This window comes from Dreissena polymorpha, chromosome 12 (genome assembly GCF_020536995.1).
Source record: "Dreissena polymorpha isolate Duluth1 chromosome 12, UMN_Dpol_1.0, whole genome shotgun sequence".
NCBI lineage: Eukaryota > Metazoa > Mollusca > Bivalvia > Myida > Dreissenidae > Dreissena > Dreissena polymorpha.
This window is the reverse complement of record NC_068366.1, coordinates 42819071-42841056: the sequence shown is the minus strand read 5'-3', so window position 1 is coordinate 42841056 and position 21986 is coordinate 42819071. Positions and strand designations below refer to the sequence as shown.

General features: G+C 37.3%; 1 protein-coding gene across 6 annotated transcripts; it reads left to right on the top strand.

The window, feature by feature from the left end:
* Positions 1-24: 24 nt before the first annotated feature.
* On the top strand, positions 25-21986 carry LOC127853236 (peroxisomal leader peptide-processing protease-like). 6 transcript variants are annotated; one of them, XM_052387570.1, is made up of 10 exons: positions 25-181; positions 4070-4926; positions 6426-6589; positions 6878-7024; positions 7678-7833; positions 11554-11675; positions 12169-12257; positions 14377-14471; positions 19773-19844; positions 21398-21986. In XM_052387570.1, the coding sequence occupies exons 2-10, from the start codon at positions 4094-4096 to the stop codon at positions 21421-21423; spliced, it is 1704 nt and encodes a 567-aa protein (XP_052243530.1). In that variant the 5' UTR covers positions 25-181; positions 4070-4093; the 3' UTR covers positions 21424-21986. The 6 variants fall into 6 exon arrangements, with proteins under 6 accessions (XP_052243530.1, XP_052243532.1, XP_052243531.1 ...); XM_052387572.1 differs by having other exon boundaries at positions 179-232; XM_052387571.1 differs by having other exon boundaries at positions 179-300.

The following is a 21986-nucleotide window of genomic DNA, read 5'->3' as shown; positions in this document are numbered from 1 at the left end:
TTATAAAGAATTTGATCGTTGCTTCATTAGAAAAATGAAGATTTGTACTTAAAGGTCAAGGTTGAAAATGTATCATGCGCAGATCATCTGACGCGAATACCAATTATCTATTTTTAGTAATTACGGAATAACCGATTTTCGACCTTGACGTTGGATTTGTACCGGATGTTTTGGACGACGTGTAAGTAGGCATGAGGGGACATAAGCACGAAAAAAATACGTTGCATTTTATGTAAACCTGCTGATTTATAAAAAGCAAATGTGAAGCAAAATGAAAAGATACACAAATAAAATTTGAATGTTAAGTACATCTACTAAATTGCGTCTTCTTTATTAACAGGACACATTTCTCGAGAGCGAATTAATTTCGGATATTTTTCATTCGGACAGATGCACAATAATTGAGAACGTGAGAACGGTATTTTGACAAAAAAACTTTTGTCAATACGAAAATCGCTGATTATCAAGTGGAGAGAAGCTGTGATTTACCGTTGACTGCAATAAATTTGCATGTTCAAATTAAATATTGTTTAAGATAGTGCTGCAACAATACGCCAAAAACCGTATTGCAATATATTGTCAGTTCAATAACCTGTATTGCAATATATTGCAATATATCGCTAACTTATGCGGAATTACACACCGCTTACAATATCCTACCCCTTCCTCGACCTCATTCGTTTCTCTCTTCCTTTTAAGACTAAAATATGCCCAAACAGCACTTTTTCCCTTGGAATTGTCTATAAAGTCAAACTTGGCGTTCGTTTCGTCTGCCATTTTGAGAACTATTATAAAAGATGACAAGAAGAATAATTTCCAGAAAGAAAATTGTTGATGTTTAAAAGCCCGCCATGTAACTTATCAGAATGCTGTTACGTAAAATTTTTGTTTATCTTATTACTTCTGTTTATAATAACATCAATTTACATTTTTATTTTGTAATTAATTGTAATTTTTTTTCGTATTTCCATAAGCTTCATCTTAAATTTAACAGTATGACATGCAAAAGCAGATCTTGCAGACTCCCATGTTACATCGCTACTCCATATAATAGACTTTTTAGAATGATATTTTTACGGAAGAATTTATTTTTACTAAACAGATTACACCGATTTGTTTTGTTTACCTTGATACATGTATCATTATCAGGGGTGGCGAAATCTCAAAAAACTATACTTGTCCACGGACAACCATTTAGGAAATTTAACTTGTCCGTTGCTGAACTTCACTTGTCCGTTAATGTTTATATAAATTATAAACGCATTTATTGATTAATGTAAAACAATGTGGAATATACTAAAATGAGTATGATTTGCTAGTTTTGTTTATAGTTGTATTTCAATAGTACATTCATTATAGAAGTATATTATAAACAATATAAAGACTTTCTAAAACTTTTAATCTTGCAAAGCTAGTGTTATTAAAACATGTGTTGAACATAAGTACATCGTAATCTTAACAAATTAAACTAGTCCAATATGTCGACCTCATCAGACTGAGGCTCTGCTCCGCTACTGGTAGCAATTTGATTATCATCAACTGGTAACCATTGAAAATCTGTGAGCCAAGTTTCTTGAAAAGTTCTGGTGCATTTACTTAGATCATATTTTTTATCATAATCTTTCTTAGTTTTTTTGGGAGGTGGACTGCTGAAAGCTTCGGGTTTCTGCTCCGTTGTTGAAGATTTAAAAAAACTAAATGTTCCATTTTTACCATTAAAGTCGTTTAAAATAACAAGGTAGACGTTGTTTTGATTTTCTTACTTTGATACTTTTTATTTCCGTCTGATTGTAAAAATAAAGAAACCAGTCTGTACACTGTCTAATGTTTAAAATGTGGCATGCTCCTGGTCTCTTATAGAATAAGGGAGATCACTGCGCAGGAGAGTGCCCGTATTTTAGCTTGATTGCTCCGCAAATTGCACTGACAATGTAATCGCATGTCAACATCCGGTTTTGTAAAACTTAATTACGGCTTTAATACAATGTATTTTTTTGTATACCTGGACCCGACTTTTAACAAACTTGTTGTCCACGGACAACTTAATTGAAAAAAATCAGTTGCCCAGACAAGCAAATGTACGACTCGGGCAACTCGGACATTTGATTTCGCCACCCCTGATTATTTCGGACGGCTTGTCTGGACAAAATGTGGATTTTTTGTAGAATTTGCGTACCGGTATGATGAAAATCGTATCGCAACGCAATATGCGGATTGCGTATTGTGATATATACCGTATATCGGTATATTGTTGCAGCACTACGGTAGTTTTAGATTAAGTCCACACAATGCAATGCAAGTTGTTCTAGTAGAGTTGTATAAGGGTAAGGGTCAGCGGTAATGTTAATACAGGAATCCACTAGACTCTACAAAATCTATCGGAAAAAAAACAAAACAACACTAATAAACATTAGTACAAGTTATAATAAGTATTATAAAAATAATATTAAGATATTTTACAAAAACCATGCATAATGTAATATATTAATTTTATTCATCATATGATACTTATTGGTGCAATAACAGAAACAATTGTACAAAAGCAGAAATGTTTTTGAATGTCATTGTCAAGTGGTTACCGTAATTACTCTATGTTTTTTGACACTTAAAAATAATATTTTGTTTTTGTGTCTGAAAACATAGATACGAAAAATATTCACAAAATGCAGGTGTCCGAAAACTTAGAGTCGAAAATTGAAGTGTCCGAAAATAGCGTCAATTGTATCAACGACTACTGGTCATAGCATGCGCTTGTAAAATACCATGCCGTATAGTATAAATTACAGTTATATATATTTGCACTGCATTTTAAATAATTTTAGATGCTTAATTTATTTGACAGAAAGTTACTACAAGGTTGTACTTTGACCAACAAGTTCAAAGATGAGAATGTGACGTACCGATACTCGCTAGTATGAACCTGTATATAGCGCAAAAAAGCAAACTATGAATTCTTTATTTGTTCATTTCAGATAGTTGTTTTTTAACACCTTCCATTGTTCGTAAAACTTGCAATAGGGTGCTTCACACTTTGAAGCGTTTAGTATTTGTCACAGTTATTTTACTTAGAAGGGGTAGGACCATTGCGGTAGATAATTGAACTGTTAATTGGTACTGCCCCTGGTAAGTGTCATAACGCTAATGCTATCGGGCGAAACCATTGTTATATACCGGTTTACAAGGTTATTTACCCAATAACGCAATGTAATGGTCCGTTGCCCTCAGGCATGCACATTCCATGTTTTATGATGTTAATCTGGTTGTAAAACCCCATGATCGAAGTGTCATTAGATATCGAAAACAGGACCGAAATTTAGTAAAATAGCGCTGTAAAATATTCTGTATGAAAACTTAGAGACATAAATAATGGACGAAAAATCGTGTGTCCGAAAATTAAGAAAACGTAGAGTAATTACGGTAGATGACTTGCATTACTATTAAACATCTAACAACATTATTAGATCCAGTAATTGCACTTCTATTGCATTTTGTATTTTCTTGCAACTTAAATTTAAAAAAAAGTTTGATTATGAAGAATTTACAATTAATTTTAAGTAATAATGATTAACAAATATTATTTTTTATTAATTTTTAATCATAATAATAATGCTTTAAAGTTGATAAATTCACAGTTTTTACAATTTTAAAATATGTTTTAGCTATATAAATGTTATAAAGGCATTATGGTATATTGTGATAATTTCTGAGGGTCATATATGTTCAAATTATTTTATAAAATTACAGTATTACTATTTGTGGTCAATTTGATGATAAATTATCATATCATTTAGAAAATAGATTTTTTTATTGTAGATTTATTTAATAATTATAAAGTTTGGTAAATATGAGTTAGATTCCTGTAGTGTAGTACTTTTTGATTTTGTAGTATTTCCATTATTAAGTCAGTTATACATGTAACATCGTTTATGAGAGTTTTTTGACTGACAAATTACTTTTAACCTTTTGTGTGAAAACCTATTTATTCAATTGTCATAGTAACATGCTCAGATGAATAATATGAACTCTTGACAAGCATTAACAAGTCTAAGTGGATACTGGTATATTTCAGGAGTGTTCTATCTGGAACTTCACTATGGCAGATTTTGTGAAAAGAAGTCAATACAATCAAATTTGTACAATTCAAGTAAGTGTCACAACTAAAACTAATGCAGTATGCGGCTCAGCAAGTGGTATTTTAGTTGATCCAGGCCATGGGTATGTTATAACACATGCTTCCATCTTATACACACTTCAAGACTACTTTCATGACCAGCTACTGGATAAAATCAGTCGTCATGGTTCCTCATTGTTTGGAAAGCCCATATTTCATTGCAAGGCTACAGTTGAAGTCCTACTTCCTAATGCATTTGAAAACAGGACAGGATTACATCCAACAGGGAGTACAATACACACGGTGTTAAGTGGTGGTGTCAGTAATCATGCAAGTTCTTTAAGTAAACATGCTGGAAGGATAATCAGTGTGTTTGAAATCAAGAATCTAAGGGATGTGATACAAGCAATGCTTCCACAAGAACACTGGCAATTTGAAGATGACATCACTGGACAAACACAGAAACCAGTAACCATGCAAGAACCAGCACAGAATAACAATTCAACAGGGAAAAAACAAGATTCTTTATTCTGTTATATATTGCTCCCTTGCTTTGTATTGATACAGATAGAAAACTGGGAGCAGACGCAAAGTTCATTGTTATTTAGAAATGCACTGGACAATGTCGCTGGTGATTTGATTGAAATTTGTGCAACCCCATTTGGTGCAATGCATCCTGAAATATTTCTGAACTGTAGAAGTAGTGGTATTATCAGTAAAGTGGCTGGCCATGACAAGGTGTTACTCTTCACAGATGCCCGTTGCCTCCCTGGCTGTGAAGGTGGAGCACTCTTCTTTGTTCAAAATGGAATAAGGTACATGACTGCATTGTATCATTTAATGTAAAGAAGGAGATAATGGTAGAAATGGGTCGTATTTATTGTCCCCTTCCGGTTTCACCGGAGGGGACCTATGGTTTGCGCTCTGTGCATCTGTGAGTCTGTCACACTTTTCTGGATCCTGCGATAACTTTAAAAGTTCTTCATATTTTTTCATGAAACTTTGAACATGGATAGATGGCAATATGGACATTATTCACGTCATTTCATTTTGTTCCTACGTCAAAATTTCTGGTTGCTATGGCAACAAAAAGACTAGAAATACTGCTGAAAATGGTGGTTTTCTGGATCCTGCGATTACTTTAAAAGTTTTTAATATTTTTTCATGAAACTTGCAACATGGATAGATGGCAATATGGACATTATGCACGTCATTTCATTTTGTTCCTACGTCAAAAAAGGTGGTTGCAATGGTAACCCAAAAAAATAAATGAAAATGGTGGAATTTCTGACAATGGTGGAGCCGGTAGGGGGCCATATTGCTTGACAATAGCCTTGTTTTAAAACTGTTAGCGTTAACATAAAAAAGTCTGAATGATTGTAATTTTAATGCCACCAATGGAGGGCATAAAGTGATCGCACTGTCCGTCTGTCTGTCTGCCCATCTGTCTGTCTGTCCGTCACACTTTGCGTTTAGGTTTCGAAAAATGCTCATAACTTCTATGTCGCTTCAGATGTAACATTCATATTTGGTATGCATGTGTATTTTGACAAGGTCTTTCCATACGCACACAAATTTTGACCCCTTGACCTTGAACTTAAGGTCCGGGTTTAGGTTTCGAAAAATGCAGTTAGGTTTCGAAAAATGCTCATAATTTCTATCATAGTGTTTATCGGGAGCATATATCATCCTATGGAGACAGCTCTTGTTTAAATTAGAATTTACTTTATAATTTATCCAACTCACACTTATCCTGGGATAGCTGGTTACCAGTACTAAGTGCACACATTTGAGTTGCTTTTTGAGAAAACTGGGCATAATGCAAGTGCAAAAAGTGTCATCCCAGATTAGCCTGTGCAGTCTGCACAGGCTAATTAGGGACAACACTTTCCGCCTAAACTTTTTTTTCGGTAAGGAGGGACTTCATTGAAACTAAAAAATACCATAAAAGCAAAAAGTGTTGTCCCTGATTAGCCTGTGCGGACTGCACAGGTTAATCTGGGACAACACTTAACGCTCAAGCATTATCCCCAGTTTTCTCAGAACGCGACTCTTTTATTCCAGTAATTGACACCTGTCCTTGAATCTGAGGTAGGGGAAGTCGGTAGAAAGACCATAGACAGAATTTCATTACCAACAAACACACTTGTTATGTGGCTGAACTGGGTATTGAACCTGAGATGCCCAGATTTTTTGTGCTCAGTCAACTGAGCAACTAGGCCCTCTTGATTATTAAAACTTAAAGGCATAAAGAGTTCAAACAATTTTATTTAAACAGCTCAATGTTAATGTGAGCTTCATTGTGTTATTGCAGATTCCTTACAGGTATGATGATTGCATCCCTTTGCTGGAAGAATTCAGAATGGGTTGGCCTTTCCTTGGCTTGCTCTATTACAGAGTTGATTCATGCTGTAAAGAGACATGTTACAGTCCAGCAGACTTCCTGGGCTGACAATGGCCGCATTGATTCAAGCTTAGGTAACTGTTCGAAATTTTTCTTAAAAATGTATAATATGTAAGAAGTAAATGGGGTGATAATATTTACTTATGCATTTGTTTAGTTTGTTATGCTTACCTCCTTTTCAATGGAAAGATCACATGGTGCATCCAGAAAAAAACAAGACTCAGTGTGGCTCAGGTGTGTAAAAAGCCTGATAATATGCACGTTTGACTCCAAATTCCCACATTGGTTTGTAAGACCAAAAACATATGTGTGCTGTATTACTAAGGATCCAGCTTATGATATTTTTATTGCTATCAATGCAGGTGCCAGGATGTGCTCTAGGATGATATCACAGGTGTGCTGTGTCAGTGTAGGTTCTGGCTGGGGGTCAGGAGTTTACCTTGACCTTGACCTAGGGGTCATCCTGACCTGCAGCCATGTTCTGAGAGACATTGAGCACATCAAACATGGTGGGTGTTTGTTGTGAATCAAGGTCTTTGAAACCTGGTGTTAGAAACTTTCAGTTAAATTCTACTGAATGAAGAGTCATGTTGAAATATTTTCTACAGATAATGAAACAAACTGTTGAAGGATCTGTTAAATGATACTAATATACTTTTCATAACAGCGAATTGGTTAATTTTCATATTTGTATAAATACCAAAGTGTGGAGTCTAATTCAGGCTCTTTATTACATACACAATTACATGTATTTTGTTTAATTTAAAACTGTCTTGTTTTTTAGCTCTGCTGTTTTCTGAGAATGTTGAGGTAATGTCATAGCCAGCTCTTCCGCCTTCCGGGTCGTGCTCAAACCTTATATTGGCTTTAAAATCAAAGTGCTTCCACCTACAACATTGAAACTTCATATGTAGCTGCACCTTGATGCGTTCTACACGCCACACCCATTTTTGGGTCACTAGGTCAAAGGTCAAGGTCACTGTGACCTCTAGTATTCTTCTGACAAGCATTAATTTATTAAAAACTTCACCCGCAGCCAAGCGTTGGCACCCGCTTTGCGGTGCTCTTGTTGTCTTTTGGGTCCTTAAGTAAATGGTGATGATATTTTAAATTTATATTAATGTAGCTTTAAGCTTGTTCTAATTTGCTCATGTTCATGCAGTGAATGTCATGAATAGTGCTGGTCAGCAGAGGAGTGCCTGTGATGTCATTTATAGGAGCCCTTTGGGGACCCAGTTTGATATTGCCGTGTTACAAAGTCGCCCATTCAGGGGTCAGAAAACTGCCAGTGCCAGCAATATTAAGAGTGTTGAGGAAGGTAGGAAAATCAACATCTATAATAATATAATACTATATCCAAATTGATACATTTATTTACTATTTGTTAATAATATGTGTCTTGTTCTGAGAAAACTGGCAAAATGCATGTGCGTAAAGTGTTGTACCAGATTATCCTGTGCAGTCCGCATAGGCTAATCAGGGACGACACTTTCCACTTTAATGGTATTTTTCGTTTAAATGAAGTCCATTGTTTAAGCGGAAAGTGACGTCCCTGATTAGCCTGTGTGGAAATAGTGGCGGTTGGTTGAATAGTGGCGGTTGGTTGAAAAACATTTGCGCTAGGGAGGGGGCATTTTTCCTTATAAGGCTATAGTAATACCTTGTTTACACTCTAGAGCCCACATTTATTGTCTAATCTGTATGAAACTTTTTTTTTTGTCCCTAAGATATATTGAATGAGTTTGACAATTGGTCAGGTTAGTTGAAAAACATGGCCAACAGGGGGCCAGGCATTTTTCCTTATATGGCTATAGTATTCCCCTCGCTTTTTAAGAAGCGTGGGGATATTGTGGTTATCTCCGCTGTCCGTCCATCCGTTTGTCTGTCCATCTTTCCGTCTGTCCTGGCCACTATTTCCTCCTACACTATAAGCACTGGAACATTGAAACTTACACGCATGGTAGCTTTGAGCATATGTGCAACCCTGCACTATTTGGAATTTTGGTCTGACCCCTGGGTCAGAAGTTATGGGGGCTCGGGTGGGGCCGGGTCAGAGATTTTCACTCATTTTTTTATTTTATGTACTTTAACATTGGTCATAACTTTTTGAAATATTGAAGATATTAATTACCTTCTTTAAAGCTTATTACTTCCCTTGGATTTTTTTTTTCTTTTGACCTTAAAGGATGACCTTGACCTTTCACCACTCAAAATGTGCAGCTCCATGAGATACACATGCATGCAAAATATCAAGTTGCTATCTTCAATATTGCAAAAGTACTCATAAAATGAGCGATTTAGGCCACATATATTTGACCTCTGACCTTGAAGGATGACCTTGACCTTGACCTTACACCACTCAAAATGTGCAGCTCCATGAGATACACATGCATGCCAAATATCAAGTTGCTTTCTTCAATATTGCAAAAGTACTCATAAAATGAGCGATTTTGTCCACATAATTTTGACCTCTGACCTTGAAGGATGACCTTGACCTTACACCACTCAAAATGTGCAGCTCCATGAGATACTCATGCATGCCAAATATCAAGTTGCTATCTTGAATATTGAAATACTGCAATAGTGTACATTAAATGAGCGATTTTGACCCATATATTTGACCTTTGACCTTGAAGGATGACCTTGACCTTTCACCACTCAAAATGTGCAGCTCCATGAGATACATATGCATGCCAAATATCAAGTTGCTATCTTCAATATTGCAAAAGTTTTTGCAAATGTTAAAGTTGGCGCAAACCAACCAACCAACAGACCAACCAACCAACAGACAGGGCAAAAACAATATGTCAATATAAAAATAAGTGAAAATCTCTGATCCGGCCCCACCCCAACCCCCTTAACTTCTGACCCAGGGGTCAGATCAAAATTCCAAATAGTGCAAGGTAGCACATATTCGCATAGCTACCATGTGTGTAAGTTTCAAAGTTCTAGTGCTAATAGTGTAGGAGGTGATTGTGGCCAGGACGGATGGACGGACAGACGGAGGAGATAACCACGATAACAATGGTTGTGGTCTGTGAATTACATGGCCAATAGGGAGGTGCAGGATTCCTTATACGGCTATAATGCAAGATTGTAAACACACTTGAAGACATCTTCTCCAATCTTAATGAAACTTGGTCAGAATATTATGTTCTAATGACATCCAAGCCAATTTCGAAAATGGTTCTACACACATCACACAAGCTGCTCATGGCAGTTAAGTAACAAGAAGTCTCAGGTGAGCAACCTTGTTCTGATATGAGTCGTGTTCTGAGAAAACTGGGCATAATGCATGTGCGTAAAGTGTCATCCCAGATTAGCCTGGGCAGTCCACACAGGCTAATCTGGGATGACACTTTCCGCTTAAACTTGATTTTTAGGTAAGGAGGGACTTCCTTTAAACTAAAAATACCATAAAAGCGGAGAGTGTCGTCCCTGATAAGCCTGTGCATACTGCACAGGCTAATCTGGGACGGCACTTTACGCACATGCATTATGCCCAGTTTTCTCAGAACAAGGCTCATATGTTTAAGTTCCCTGCTTTGTGCACTCATATTAAAGTGACATGCATTTTGTTGTTGTGACTATAACTCATCAGCTGGGATCCAACATGAGAAGCTTTTTACCCACTCATTTTATTTCATTGATTTTGGTACAAAAATATAGGATATTAGACATTCTGAAATAGGTATAAACTGCATTGTCCAAACCATGCTAGTCCAGGCAAAACTGGCTGAAACTAGGCAAAACTTAATGTTAAGAAGCTTCATTACCAAGATAGTATGCATACTTTAATTGCTTTGGGCTTCAATGATTTTCTGTAGAGCTTTGGGATCCTGAATACTTCTGCAGTTAGTACAAAAATCATTAATTCTTTTTTATCTTTTCATCACCAAGAGAAAAAAGTACATTCAGAAATGCAATCAATTATCTAGTGATTTTTATGATTGATTTGTTATCTTAATATATCACATGTATACACAATTATGATGACATTAATGTACAATTTTATGCCCTAAAATATGCAACATCTGTTGGTATAAATTTATCCATAATTGTTTGTAACTCCTTAAACAACAAAACATGCAACATTCTTTAAACATGAAATTTTCCAGGGCCTTGTTACCCCTGCAAAAAATCTAGTTCAAGAGTAGAAATCTAGTTCAAGAGTAGAAATCTAGTTTAAGAGTTGAAATCTAGTTCAAGAGTTGAAATCTAGTTCAAGAGTAGAAATCTAGTTCAAGAGTAGAAATCTAGTTCAAGAGTAGAAATCTAGTTCTTGAGTAGAAATCTAGTTCAAGAGTAGAAATCTAGTTCAAAAGTGCTCTTCAGGCAACTACATTGTAAATATCCTCCATCACCTTACATACTGCATACACATGTTCAGTCTTCATACACCTTTAGTTTTCAGTAAAAGATAAAGAGTTCAGTGTATGAAACTTACTATGGCTTAACTGTTGCTGTTTTAGACATGTTTTCTCTTTCTAATGAAAAGAAACGCCTTATGCCCAAAAATTGATGATGGTTTTAGAAAGAGTGCAATTTATCAAATAACCATGTGAAGTAGTCACCCTCTATTAAACAAGCAAATTAGTTGAATTGATATCCCCTGCCAATATACTTCTGGACACAAAAAAAGTTGTCTGTACGGATGGACAACGCCAACGCGCATCATCCTCTTATCCATATATATACTCCAACCAAGTTTCAATGAAATCCGTCAAAGCACTTCCAAGATATGGCTCCGGACACACACAAAAAAGCATTTTTTCGAGATACAAAGGGCCATAACTCCATTATTGTCCATTGGCGTACAATGCGATTTGGCATGCATCATCCTCTTATTCATATATATACTCATACAAAATTTCAATTATATCCGCCAAAGCACTTCCAAGATATGGCTCCGGACACAAAAGTGCCGGACGGACAGAAAGACAGATGGACGGACAACGCCAAAACAATATCTCTCCGCCTTTGGCGGGGGATGATAAATGGTATTCAAAACCAAAACCAGACATTCCTTTCATTACAGGAGAAGTAGTTTATGTGGTGGGGTATGCCATATTTCGACATGATGGTGATCCTGTTCCTATGGTTACCAGAGGGGTGGTTGCCAAGGTGAATATGATTGGGAATGTACCAGTCATGCTTCAGGTAATTTGAAATACCTTGGAGAACTAGATATGTCACTTCATTAAACATCAATTAACCCTTTCAGTGCGGGAACCAAATTTTGAAGGCCTTTGCAAACAGTTTGGATCCAGATGAGACGCCACAAATGTGGCGTCTCATCTGGATCCAAACTGTTTGCTATTCTGATAGTATTTTTTGAAAAATAAATGGAAGAAATGCTAATTGTAGAAATTCAGCAGACGACATTTTAGCAGACGATAAATTTCCCAGCATGCAAAGGGTCAATGTTGATCATCATCATGTGCACAGCAATCTGGTGTTATGTTTTGAATTTTGCGTGATTGAATACATTTAACATGAAGCAGTTTGTGTACCTTAGTGTTGTGAGGGCTTAAAATGTACAAAATACGTGTTTTTCAAAAGAAAAGAATCATTTTCTTCATGTTCATGTTGCATATATCAAATTCTAAAATTTCTTGAAGTTCTAATTATACAAGTACTGTAACATTTTAAGACAACCTGTGCTGTACATGCTGGTGCCAGTGGCGGGGGTGTGTTCAATAGCAAAGGTCAACTGGTAGCCATGGTGATCTGTAATTCCAGGTAAGCTCAGTCTGTATTGTCTTCCTCTGATGTTTGAGCCTTTTGAAGGATTTTAACAGGCTTGGCGAAATTGCCGGTCCGCCGGTCCTGACCGGCAGATTTCAATTTGGTCCGGCAGGTTTAACAAGAATGTCGGTCCTGGTGACCGGCAAAATGTGAAATGATTGCAAACAAATCTTTTTTTTTCAAGTTGAAAATTCGAAGAGCAAATCGCTTACTACATCATGAAAATGAAATCGCTCGTTGTTTTGATGTTTGCTGTAGGTTTGTTACGTACAATTAGCAAATCCAACTTGTTACACAACACCTACTTTAAACTCGTTTGCAAAATCGCCAACTGCGTTCTAACAAAAAAGATCTTGATAGCTTTTACATATTTTTCGAGTAGGATAAGGACAATAAAATATGGTATCGTGATCAACACAACCATATGCATACGCCATTTTTCATAAGTGTAAAGAGTACAGTGCATTATGGGGCAGAGCTTTCATTGGACGAGCGAATTTAAATTTAGATTGAATGCAATACGATACATGTACAAAGAAATGTTTTTATTGCATCATATGCAGTGCCATGTAAAAAAACGTGCTTCCCGGGGACTTTCTGATACTGGTCAAAAATGAAAATGAATCTCTGTTAACAATTACACTGCGTTAGCATGTAAATAAATCGTCTTTTTTATTTAATTAATTACTAGTAAACGTTCTGAAAAATGAAATGCCTTAATCATTAAATGTCAGGTAACGTGTTTTGTACTGTGCGCAGTATATTTTAACAGCCGCTCCAAACTGCAATCATATTAAAGTAAGAATGTTAAAATCGTTTCGAATAACTTTAATTTGATAATTATTCGGCTTGCACATACGTTATTGAAATTATCGCACCAATCCGTTCTAATAGGGAATACATGTAATAAAAACTGACACGCGAATTTTTCACAACATGATTGACATTACACAACCGATTAACACCAATTAGCTGCCAGTGTAACCTCTTAGCGATTAAAATCAATTTAACGGCCGGTTGAATAAAGAGATCAAGATGTGATCGCTGCCATTTTTGAATTTTCTAGTTAAGTTGTTGTTGCTTTACGGTCCGGCTAAATTTTCTCCGGACCGGCACATTTTCTGAAATGCCTGTCCGGATGACCGGCAGATTTTTTCTAATTTCGCCATGCCTGTTTTAAGAATACGATGTTGGAAAGAATAACCCTTTGATTGCAAATATAGGCCTCTTCTCATTACATGTATATGCATAAAAAATATTTCTGATTTGTTAGCCATTTTTATGAATTCAGCCTGTCTAATAAATTTTTTTATGTCCCCCAGTCTATACTTGGGGGCATATTGCTTTTGCCCTGTCTGTTTGTTGGTTTGTTTGCGGAAAACTTTAACATTTGCCGTAACTTTTGTAATATTGAAGATAGTAACTTGATATTTGGCTTGCATGTGTATTTCATGGAGCTGCACATTTTGAGTGGTGAAAGGTCAAGGCCATCCTTCAAGGTCAAAGGTCAAATATATGGAGGAGGGACATAGTGTGTTACAAACACATCTTGTTTAAAAATAAATTGTTAAAATTGTCTTGAAAATCTAGCCAATTATTCAAAAAGATTATTGCTAGAAAAGAAAAGTGAAAAAAACTAAGCATCAGGGTTTAGAGTGGCTTCCTTGAAATGGTCAGTTATTAAGAAAATATCGTATCTTTTAATTATAACACCTTTATTTAATGAACATTAAAAGTTATTAAAAAAATTCTTGAGGTCACATTATGCTCATTATTTAGAATAAAACGTGTCTTACTAAATATACAGTAATAGATGCTTTTACTTAAATATTTAGGTGAATCTTACCTGCCTGTCTTAATTATAAAATTTAACACATATGTTGAAACAAAATGACTCAATTGAACACCCTGAATGCACATTATTTATGCAAGTATTAATGGCAAGATTCTTAAAACCTTTAAAATATTATTATGTTCCTTTATACTGTGTGAATAATCTCACCATAATCTCTAGACCATTTATCGGATTATACAACTTTCCTCAAATTTTGTTTTGATTAACTGTTAGGTACATGCTTCCCATGAGATATTTGTTTGTTTTTTCATCCAACAGGGATTCAGTGTCTGGTGCTAGTTACCCGCATGTCAATATGTGTGTCCCGCTGGCGACATTAGAACCTTTCCTGTCTCAGTACCTAGCAAATGGAGGTAAATATGTGTGTTGTTGTATTTGATTACTCACTTGTCTAAGTACTTAGCAAATGAAGGTAAATGTGTGTGTTGTTGTATTTGATTGCTTACTTGTCTAAGTGATTAGCATATGGAGGTAAATGTGTGTGTTGTTGTATTTGATTGCTCACTTGTCTAAGTACTTAGCAAATGAAGGTAAATGTGTGTGTTGTTGTATTTGATTGCTTACTTGTCTAAGTAATTAGCAAATGAAGGTAAATGTGTGTGTTGTTGAATTTGATTGCTCACTTGTTTAAGTACTTAGCAAATGAAGGTAAATGTGTGTGTTGTTGTATTTGATTGCTCACTTGCCTAAGTACTTAGCAAATGAAGGTTAATGTGTGTGTTGTTGTATTTGATTGCTCACTTGTCTCAATACCAGCAAATGGAAGTAAATGTTTGTGTTGTTGTAAATGATGTTGATCATCTGTTGCTTTTGTGGACCTCTCTCACTTGCTAGGTCAGCCGTTGGTAAAAGGGCCCTCTATCACTTGCTTGGTCAGCTTTTGGTTTAGGGGACGTCTCGCACTTGCTTGGTCAGCTGTTGGTTGAGGGGACCTCTCTCACTTGCTTGGTCATCTGTTGGTTTAGGGAACCTCATACTTGCTTGGTCAGCTGTTGGTTGAGGGGGCCTCTCATTTGCTTGGTCATCTGTTTGTTGAGGGGACCTCTCTCACTTGCTTGGTCAGCTGTTGGTTTAGGGGACCTCTCTCACTTGATCTGTCAGCTGTTGGTTTAGTGAACCTCATACTTGCTTGGTCAGCTGTTGGTTTAGGGAACCTCTCTCACTTGCTTGGTCAGCTGTTGGTTTAGGGGACCTCTCTTACTTGTTTTTTCAGCTGTTGTTTTAGGGAACCTCTGACTTTCTTGGTCAGCTGTTGGCTCTGGGGACCTCTCTCACTTGATTGGTCAGCTGTTGGTGTAGGGGACCTCTCTTACATGTTTTTTCAGCTGTTGGTTTAGGGGATCTCTCATGTTTTTTCAGCTGTTGGTTTAGGGGACCTCTCTTACTTGTTTTTTCAGCTGTTGGTGTAGGGGAACTTGCTCAGTCAGCTGTTGGTTAAGGGGACCTCTCTCACTTGCTGGGTCAGCTGTTTGTTTAGGGGACCTCTCTAATTTGATCGGTAAGCTTTTGATTTAAGGGACCTCTTCTTGATCAGCTATTTGTTTATAGGACCTTTCTCACTTTCTCAGTCAGCTGTTGGTTTGGGGACCTCTTTGCTAGGTCAGCTGTTGAATTAGGGGACCTCTTGCTCGCTTGCTTGGTCAGCTGTTGATAAAGGGGACCTGTCTCTTTTGCTAGGTCGGCTGTTGGTTTAGGAGACCTCTCTGGCTTGCTTGGTCAGTTGTTTGTTTCGGGGAACTCTAAGCTCGATTAGCTGTTGGTCAAGGGGACCTCTCTCACTTGCTCAGTCAGCTGTTTGTTTAAGGGACCTATTTCCCTTGTTTGGTCAACGGTTGGTTTATGGGACCTCTCTCACTTACTCAGTCAGCTGTTGGTTAAGGGGACCTCTCTCACTTGCTTAGTCAGGTGTTGGTTAAGGGGACCTCTCTCACTTGCTTAGTCAGCTGTTGGTTTAGGGGACCTCTCTCACTTGCTTGGTCAGCTGTTGGTTTAAGGGACCGCTTTGCTCAGTCAACTGTTGGTTAAGGGGACCTCTCACTTGCTCGTTGAGCTGTTGATTTGGGAGTCCTCTCTCACTTCCTTGGTCAGCTTTTGGTTAAGGGGCCCTCTCTCACTTGCTTGGTCAGCTTTTGGTTAAGGGGACCTCTCACTTGCTTAGTCAGCTGTTGGTTAAGGGGACCTCTCCCACTTGTTTGGTCAGCTGTTGGTTTAGGGGACCTCTCCCACTTGCTTGGTCAGCTGTTGGTTTAAGGTACCGCTTTGCTCAGTCAACTGTTGGTTCAGGGAACCTCACACTTGCTCGGTGAGCTGTTGATTTGGCAGTCCTCTTTCACTTGCTTGGTAAGCTGTTGGTTCAGGTGACCTCTCTCACTTGATCGGCCAGCTATTGGTTTAGGGGGACTCCCTTTTACTTGCTCAGTCAGCTGTTAATTAAGGGGACCCCTCTCACTTGCTCAGTATGCTGTTGGTTTAGAGGAACTACTGCTAAGTCAGCTGTTTTTTAAGGGGACCTCTTGCTCAGTCAGCTGTTGGTTAAGGGGACCTCTCTCACTAGCTAAGTCATTTGTCTGTTTAGCAGACCTCTCACTTGCTTGTTCAGCTGTCTATTTATGGGACCTTTCTCACTAGCTCAGTTAGCTGTCTGTTTAGTGGATCTCTCTCACTTGCTCTGTCAGTTGACTGTGTAGCTGACTTCACTCACTATCTCGTTCAGCTGTTGGTTTAGGGGACCTCTCGCACTTGCTCGTTTAGCTGTGTGTTGAGGGGACCTGTCTCACTTGCTTGTTCAGCTCTCTATTTAGGGGACCTTTCTCACTAGCTCAGTTAGCTGTCTGTTTAGTGGACCTCTCTCACTTACTCTGTCAGTTGACTGTGTAGCGGACTTCACTCACTATCTCGGTCGGCTGTTAGTTTTATGAGACCTCTCTTGCTGGGTCAGCTGTCTGTTTAGGGGACCTCTCTCACTTGCTCCATCAGCTGTTGGTGAAGGGGACCTCTCTTACTTGCTAGGTCAGCTGTTATCAAGGTGACCTCTCACTTGCTTGGGGCTGTTGGTTTAGGGGACCTTTCTCACTTGCTTGGTCAGCTGTTGGTTCAGGGCACCTCTCTCAATTGCTCATTAAGCTGTTGTTTTAGGGGACTTCTCCCACTTGCTCAGTCAGCTGTCTGTTTAGGTTACCTCTCTCACTTGCTGAGTCAGCTGTTGGTTCAGGGGACCTGTTGCTCACTTGCTCGGTCAGCTGTTTAATTAGGGGACCTATTCCCTTGGTCAGCTGTAGGTTTAGGGGACCTCTCTCACTTTCTTGGTCAGCTGTTGGCTTTTTATGTCCCCCACTATAGTAGTGGGGGACATATTGTTTTTGCCCTGTCTGTTGGTCTGTACGTTGGTCTGTTGGTCTGTACGTTGGTCTGTTTGCGCCAACTTTAACATTTTGCAATAACTTTTGCTATATTGAAGATAGCGGGGACCTGTTGCTCACTTGCTCGGTCAGCTGTTTAATTAGGGGACCTATTCCCTTGGTCAGCTGTAGGTTTAGGGGACCTCTCTCACTTTCTTGGTCAGCTGTTGGCTTTTTATGTCCCCCACTATAGTAGTGGGGGACATATTGTTTTTGCCCTGTCTGTTGGTCTGTACGTTGGTCTGTTGGTCTGTACGTTGGTCTGTTTGCGCCAACTTTAACATTTTGCAATAACTTTTGCTATATTGAAGATAGCAACTTCATATTTGGCATGCATGTGTATCTCATGATGCTGCACATTTTGAGTGGTGAAAGGTCAAGGTCAAGGTCATCCTTCAAGGTCAGAGGTCAAATATATGTGGCCAAAATCGCTCATTTTATGAATACTTTTGCAATATTGAAGATAGCAACTTGATATTTGGCATGCATGTGTATCTCATGGAGCTGCACATTTTGAGTGGTAAAAGGTCAAGGTCAAGGTCATCCTTCAAGGTCAGAGGTCAAATATATGTGGCCCAAATCGCTTATTTTATAAATACTTTTGCAATATTGAAGATAGCAACTTGATATTTGGCATGCATAAGCATCTCATGGAGCTGCACATTTTGAGTGGTGAAAGGTCAAGGTCATCCTTCAAGGTCAGAGGTCAAATATATGTGGCCCAAACCGCTTATTTTATGAATACTTTTGCAGTATTGAAGATAGCAACTTGATATTTGGCATGCATGTGTATCTCATGGAGCTGCACATTTTGAGTAGTGAAAGGTCAAGGTCATCCTTCACAAGGTCAAGGTCATCCTACAAGGTCAAACATCATATAGGGGGACATTGTGTTTCACAAACACATCTTGTTGAACCTCTCTTACTTGCTTGGTAAGCTGTTGGTTTAGGGGACCTCTCTCACTTGCTTGGTCAGCTGTTAGTTGATGGGACCTCTCTCACTTGCGGGGTCAGCTGTTGGTTCAGGAGACCTCTCTCACTTGCTTGATAAGCTGTTGGTGAAGTGGACCTCTTACTTGCTTGTTCAGCTGTTAGTTTAGGGTACCTCACTCTCTTGCATGGTCATCTGTTGGTTTTGAGGACCTCACTCACTTGCTTGGTAAGCTGTTGGATTAGGGATACTCTCTCACTTGCTTGGTAAGCTGTTGGTTTACAGGACCTCTTTCACCTTCTAGGTAAGCTGTTGGTTTTGTGGACTTCTCTCACTTGCTTGGTCAGCTGTTGGTTTAGGGGACCTCATTCACTTGGTTTGTCAGCTGTTAGTTTAGGGGACCTCTCTCACTTGGTTTGACAGCTGTTAGTTTAGGGGACCTCTCTCACTTGGTTTGTCAGCTGTTAGTTTAGGGGACTTCTCTCACTTGGTTTGTCAGCTGTTAGTTTAGGGGACCTCTCTCACTTGCTTTGTCAGCTGTTGGTTTAGGGGACCTCTTACTTGTTCTGACAGCTGTTGGTAAAGAAGACCTCTCACTTGCTTAGTCAGGTGTTGGTAAAGAAGACCTCTCACTTGCTCAGTCAGCTGTTGGTTTTGGTAACCTCTTTTACGTCAGCAACATGTTGTCATCATTTGAACATTTATCAAATTCTTTGCTACAAATGCTAAATTTGATTACATTGAACGAAGGGGGGTAATTATGAAAGTAGGCTGAAGATGTAAAGCACATAGATATTTAATAATAACCTGACCCTTTTACCTTTGTGTTTCAAATGGATCCAAGTCTAATTCTGAAAATGGTTGTGCTTTGGTATTCTTCTGATCTTGTTAATGCTCAAACTATTTACAATATTGAAACACTATATATATATATCAAACTGTATATAGTTGAGCTTACAATAAGAGTTTTGTTTAAACTTATTTTCATACAAAATAGCTGTATCCAAAATAAATTCATCTTGCCATATATGAAGTGCTTAATTTTAATTATTTAATTCAGATAAGATGTGAATCGGCCAATTAATTCAATGTCCAGCAATATGTTTTTATTCTCATGATAAACATGAGAAAAATAACTATATTATCAGAAGAATTAGTTTTGTTAGGTGGATTACATATTTTTGTATGTTAAACTATGGTGTAGTTACTAACCAAATCAGTATGTGTTAATTGTAAAATCTTATAAAGGTTTTGTCATAGAATTAATGGTATAAGTGTCAGTCGAGTTATTTTATCTTTTTTTGTCAAGATTGTCATTGTTTCAGACAGAAGATCACTGCATATTTTAACAACACACAATAAGAGTATTCAGAAAATGTGGGAGCTTGGTTCAGCAGGTACATTTTTCTTATCGTTAAAACTTACATAAAATATATTAAAATTACTCCCTTTTAGGATGTGAATAATAATAATTTATTTATTGTAATTACTCTAATATTTCTTACACTTACTTTTCTTCCAGTTTTGAACATTAAGAAACTCTAAACATATGCCCAAAACAGATTGTTGGAAAATTATAGACAAACTTACTATATTTTTATTGCACACATGTTCCATTTTTCCTGTGCATGAATCCACATGCTGAATGGAATTGGTGACTTTTTGCTTCTGCTTATACATACCAAAATATATAGTATTAGTTTCAAAATGATAAATATGGAATTAATTAAAAAATAATTTCAGATGTTCAATTATTTGTGTCATGTTCTGAGAAAACTGGACATAATACATGTGCGTAAAGTGTCGTCCTAGCTTAGCCTGTGCAGTCCGCACAGGCTAATCAGGGACGACACTTTCTGCTTTTATGGTATTTTTGGTTTAAAGAAAGTCCCATCTTACTGAAAAATCTTGTTTAGGCGGAAAGTATTGTCCCTGATTAGCCTGTGCGGAATGCATAGGCTAATCTGGGACGACACTTTACGCACAAGCATTATGCCCAGTTTACTCAGAACGCGACTCATTTATTCTGTTCTCTGACCCCCGAGTTAAATGATTATCATGTGTTAGTGTGTAGTATGAATCAATGTCAACATTTAATTATGGCAAAATAAAATTGGTGCCTATTTGTCAAACTTAAGCTTTAGCATATTGCTATAGGTAATTGAATTATTAACAGACATTAATTTACACAACACTAGTTTTCAAAAGCAATAATATTAATATGTTGGAACTAATTAACTTAAAAAAATATGTTTTCGAAATAACAACAAGAGATGTGTTTGTCAGAAACACATTGCCCCCTATTGCGCCGCTTTGAAGCCATAAATTTGACCTTTGACCTTGAAGGATGACCTTGACCTTTCACCACTTAAAATTGGCAGCTCCATGAGATACACATGTATGCCAAATATCAAGTTGCTATCTTCAATATTGCAAAAGTTATGAAGAAGGTTAAAGTTTTAGTTAAAGTTTTGAATATGTTTTTTTGACCTTTGACCTTGAAGGATGACTTTGACCTTTCACCACTCAAAGTGTGCAGCTCCATGAGATACACATGCATGCCAAATATTAAGTCGCTATCTTGAATATTGCAAAAGTTATGACCAGGGTAAAAGTTTTGGTTAAAGTTTTGGGACACACACACACATACAATGACAGACAGGCCAAAAACAATATACCCCCGATCTTTCGATCCGGGGGCATAAAAATCAATAAGGGCGCATGCTTGAAGCAGAAGTTGGTTTTTGTTAATGCTTAGATTAACAGGTTTAATTACTTCATTATAGTAAATGTATTGGTAGATTCTTAAATGGATTTTTACTTTATTTGTGTAAGAATACTAATGTATTCATTTTAACAGCAATTTAATATATTCTTGCATCAAGGCCATTGTGAGGTTAATGGTGTTTATCCAAACAATAATAATTAGTGCTTTATTTTTGGTCTTCAGAAAATGGAGTGATGGGTAAACTGTGAAATCTCCACCGAGCATAGAAACAAAGATGACTGTGTATTTTAATCAACTTTGAAGAGATCACAACAGGAAGATGACTGTGTATTTTAATCAACTTTGAAGAGATCACAACAGGAAGATGACTGTGTATTTTAATCAACTTTGAAGAGATCACAACAGGAAGATGACTGTGTATTTTAATCAACTTTGAAGAGAACACAACAGGATTTCACTTGGCATCCTGTGATGAAAAAGGAAAGGCTGTTAATAGCTTGACTTGTCTTTCATAATTATGCAATTTTAAAATTGCCCTTGAGTTTGACAGTTAACGGTATAAGTCTATAATAACCAGCTTTGTGGTCAAAGCTGGGACTAAGCTTGTGCAAGCTTTAAGTATCATATCAAATGAGTCTATTGAACAAATAATTATTTGATTCCCAGCTATGTTCATTAGAAAACAGTTGATTAACAAAGCCCACTGAATTTGCCCATGAGTTGTACACATTCGCCCTTAACACATTCACATATTTGTATTTAGCATTTATTCAGTTATACATTCCCTATATTTATAAAAAAGCAAATTTTA

Bases quoted from the DNA above. Each gene is read 5' to 3' on its own strand.
- LOC127853236 (XM_052387570.1), top strand. From the start codon at position 4,094: ATGGCAGATTTTGTGAAAAGAAGTCAATACAATCAAATTTGTACAATT. The intron at 6,590-6,877 runs GTAACTGTTCGA...CTATCAATGCAG, and splicing joins CCGCATTGATTCAAGCTTAG to GTGCCAGGATGTGCTCTAGG. The intron at 14,472-19,772 runs GTAAATATGTGT...TCATTGTTTCAG, and splicing joins TCAGTACCTAGCAAATGGAG to ACAGAAGATCACTGCATATT.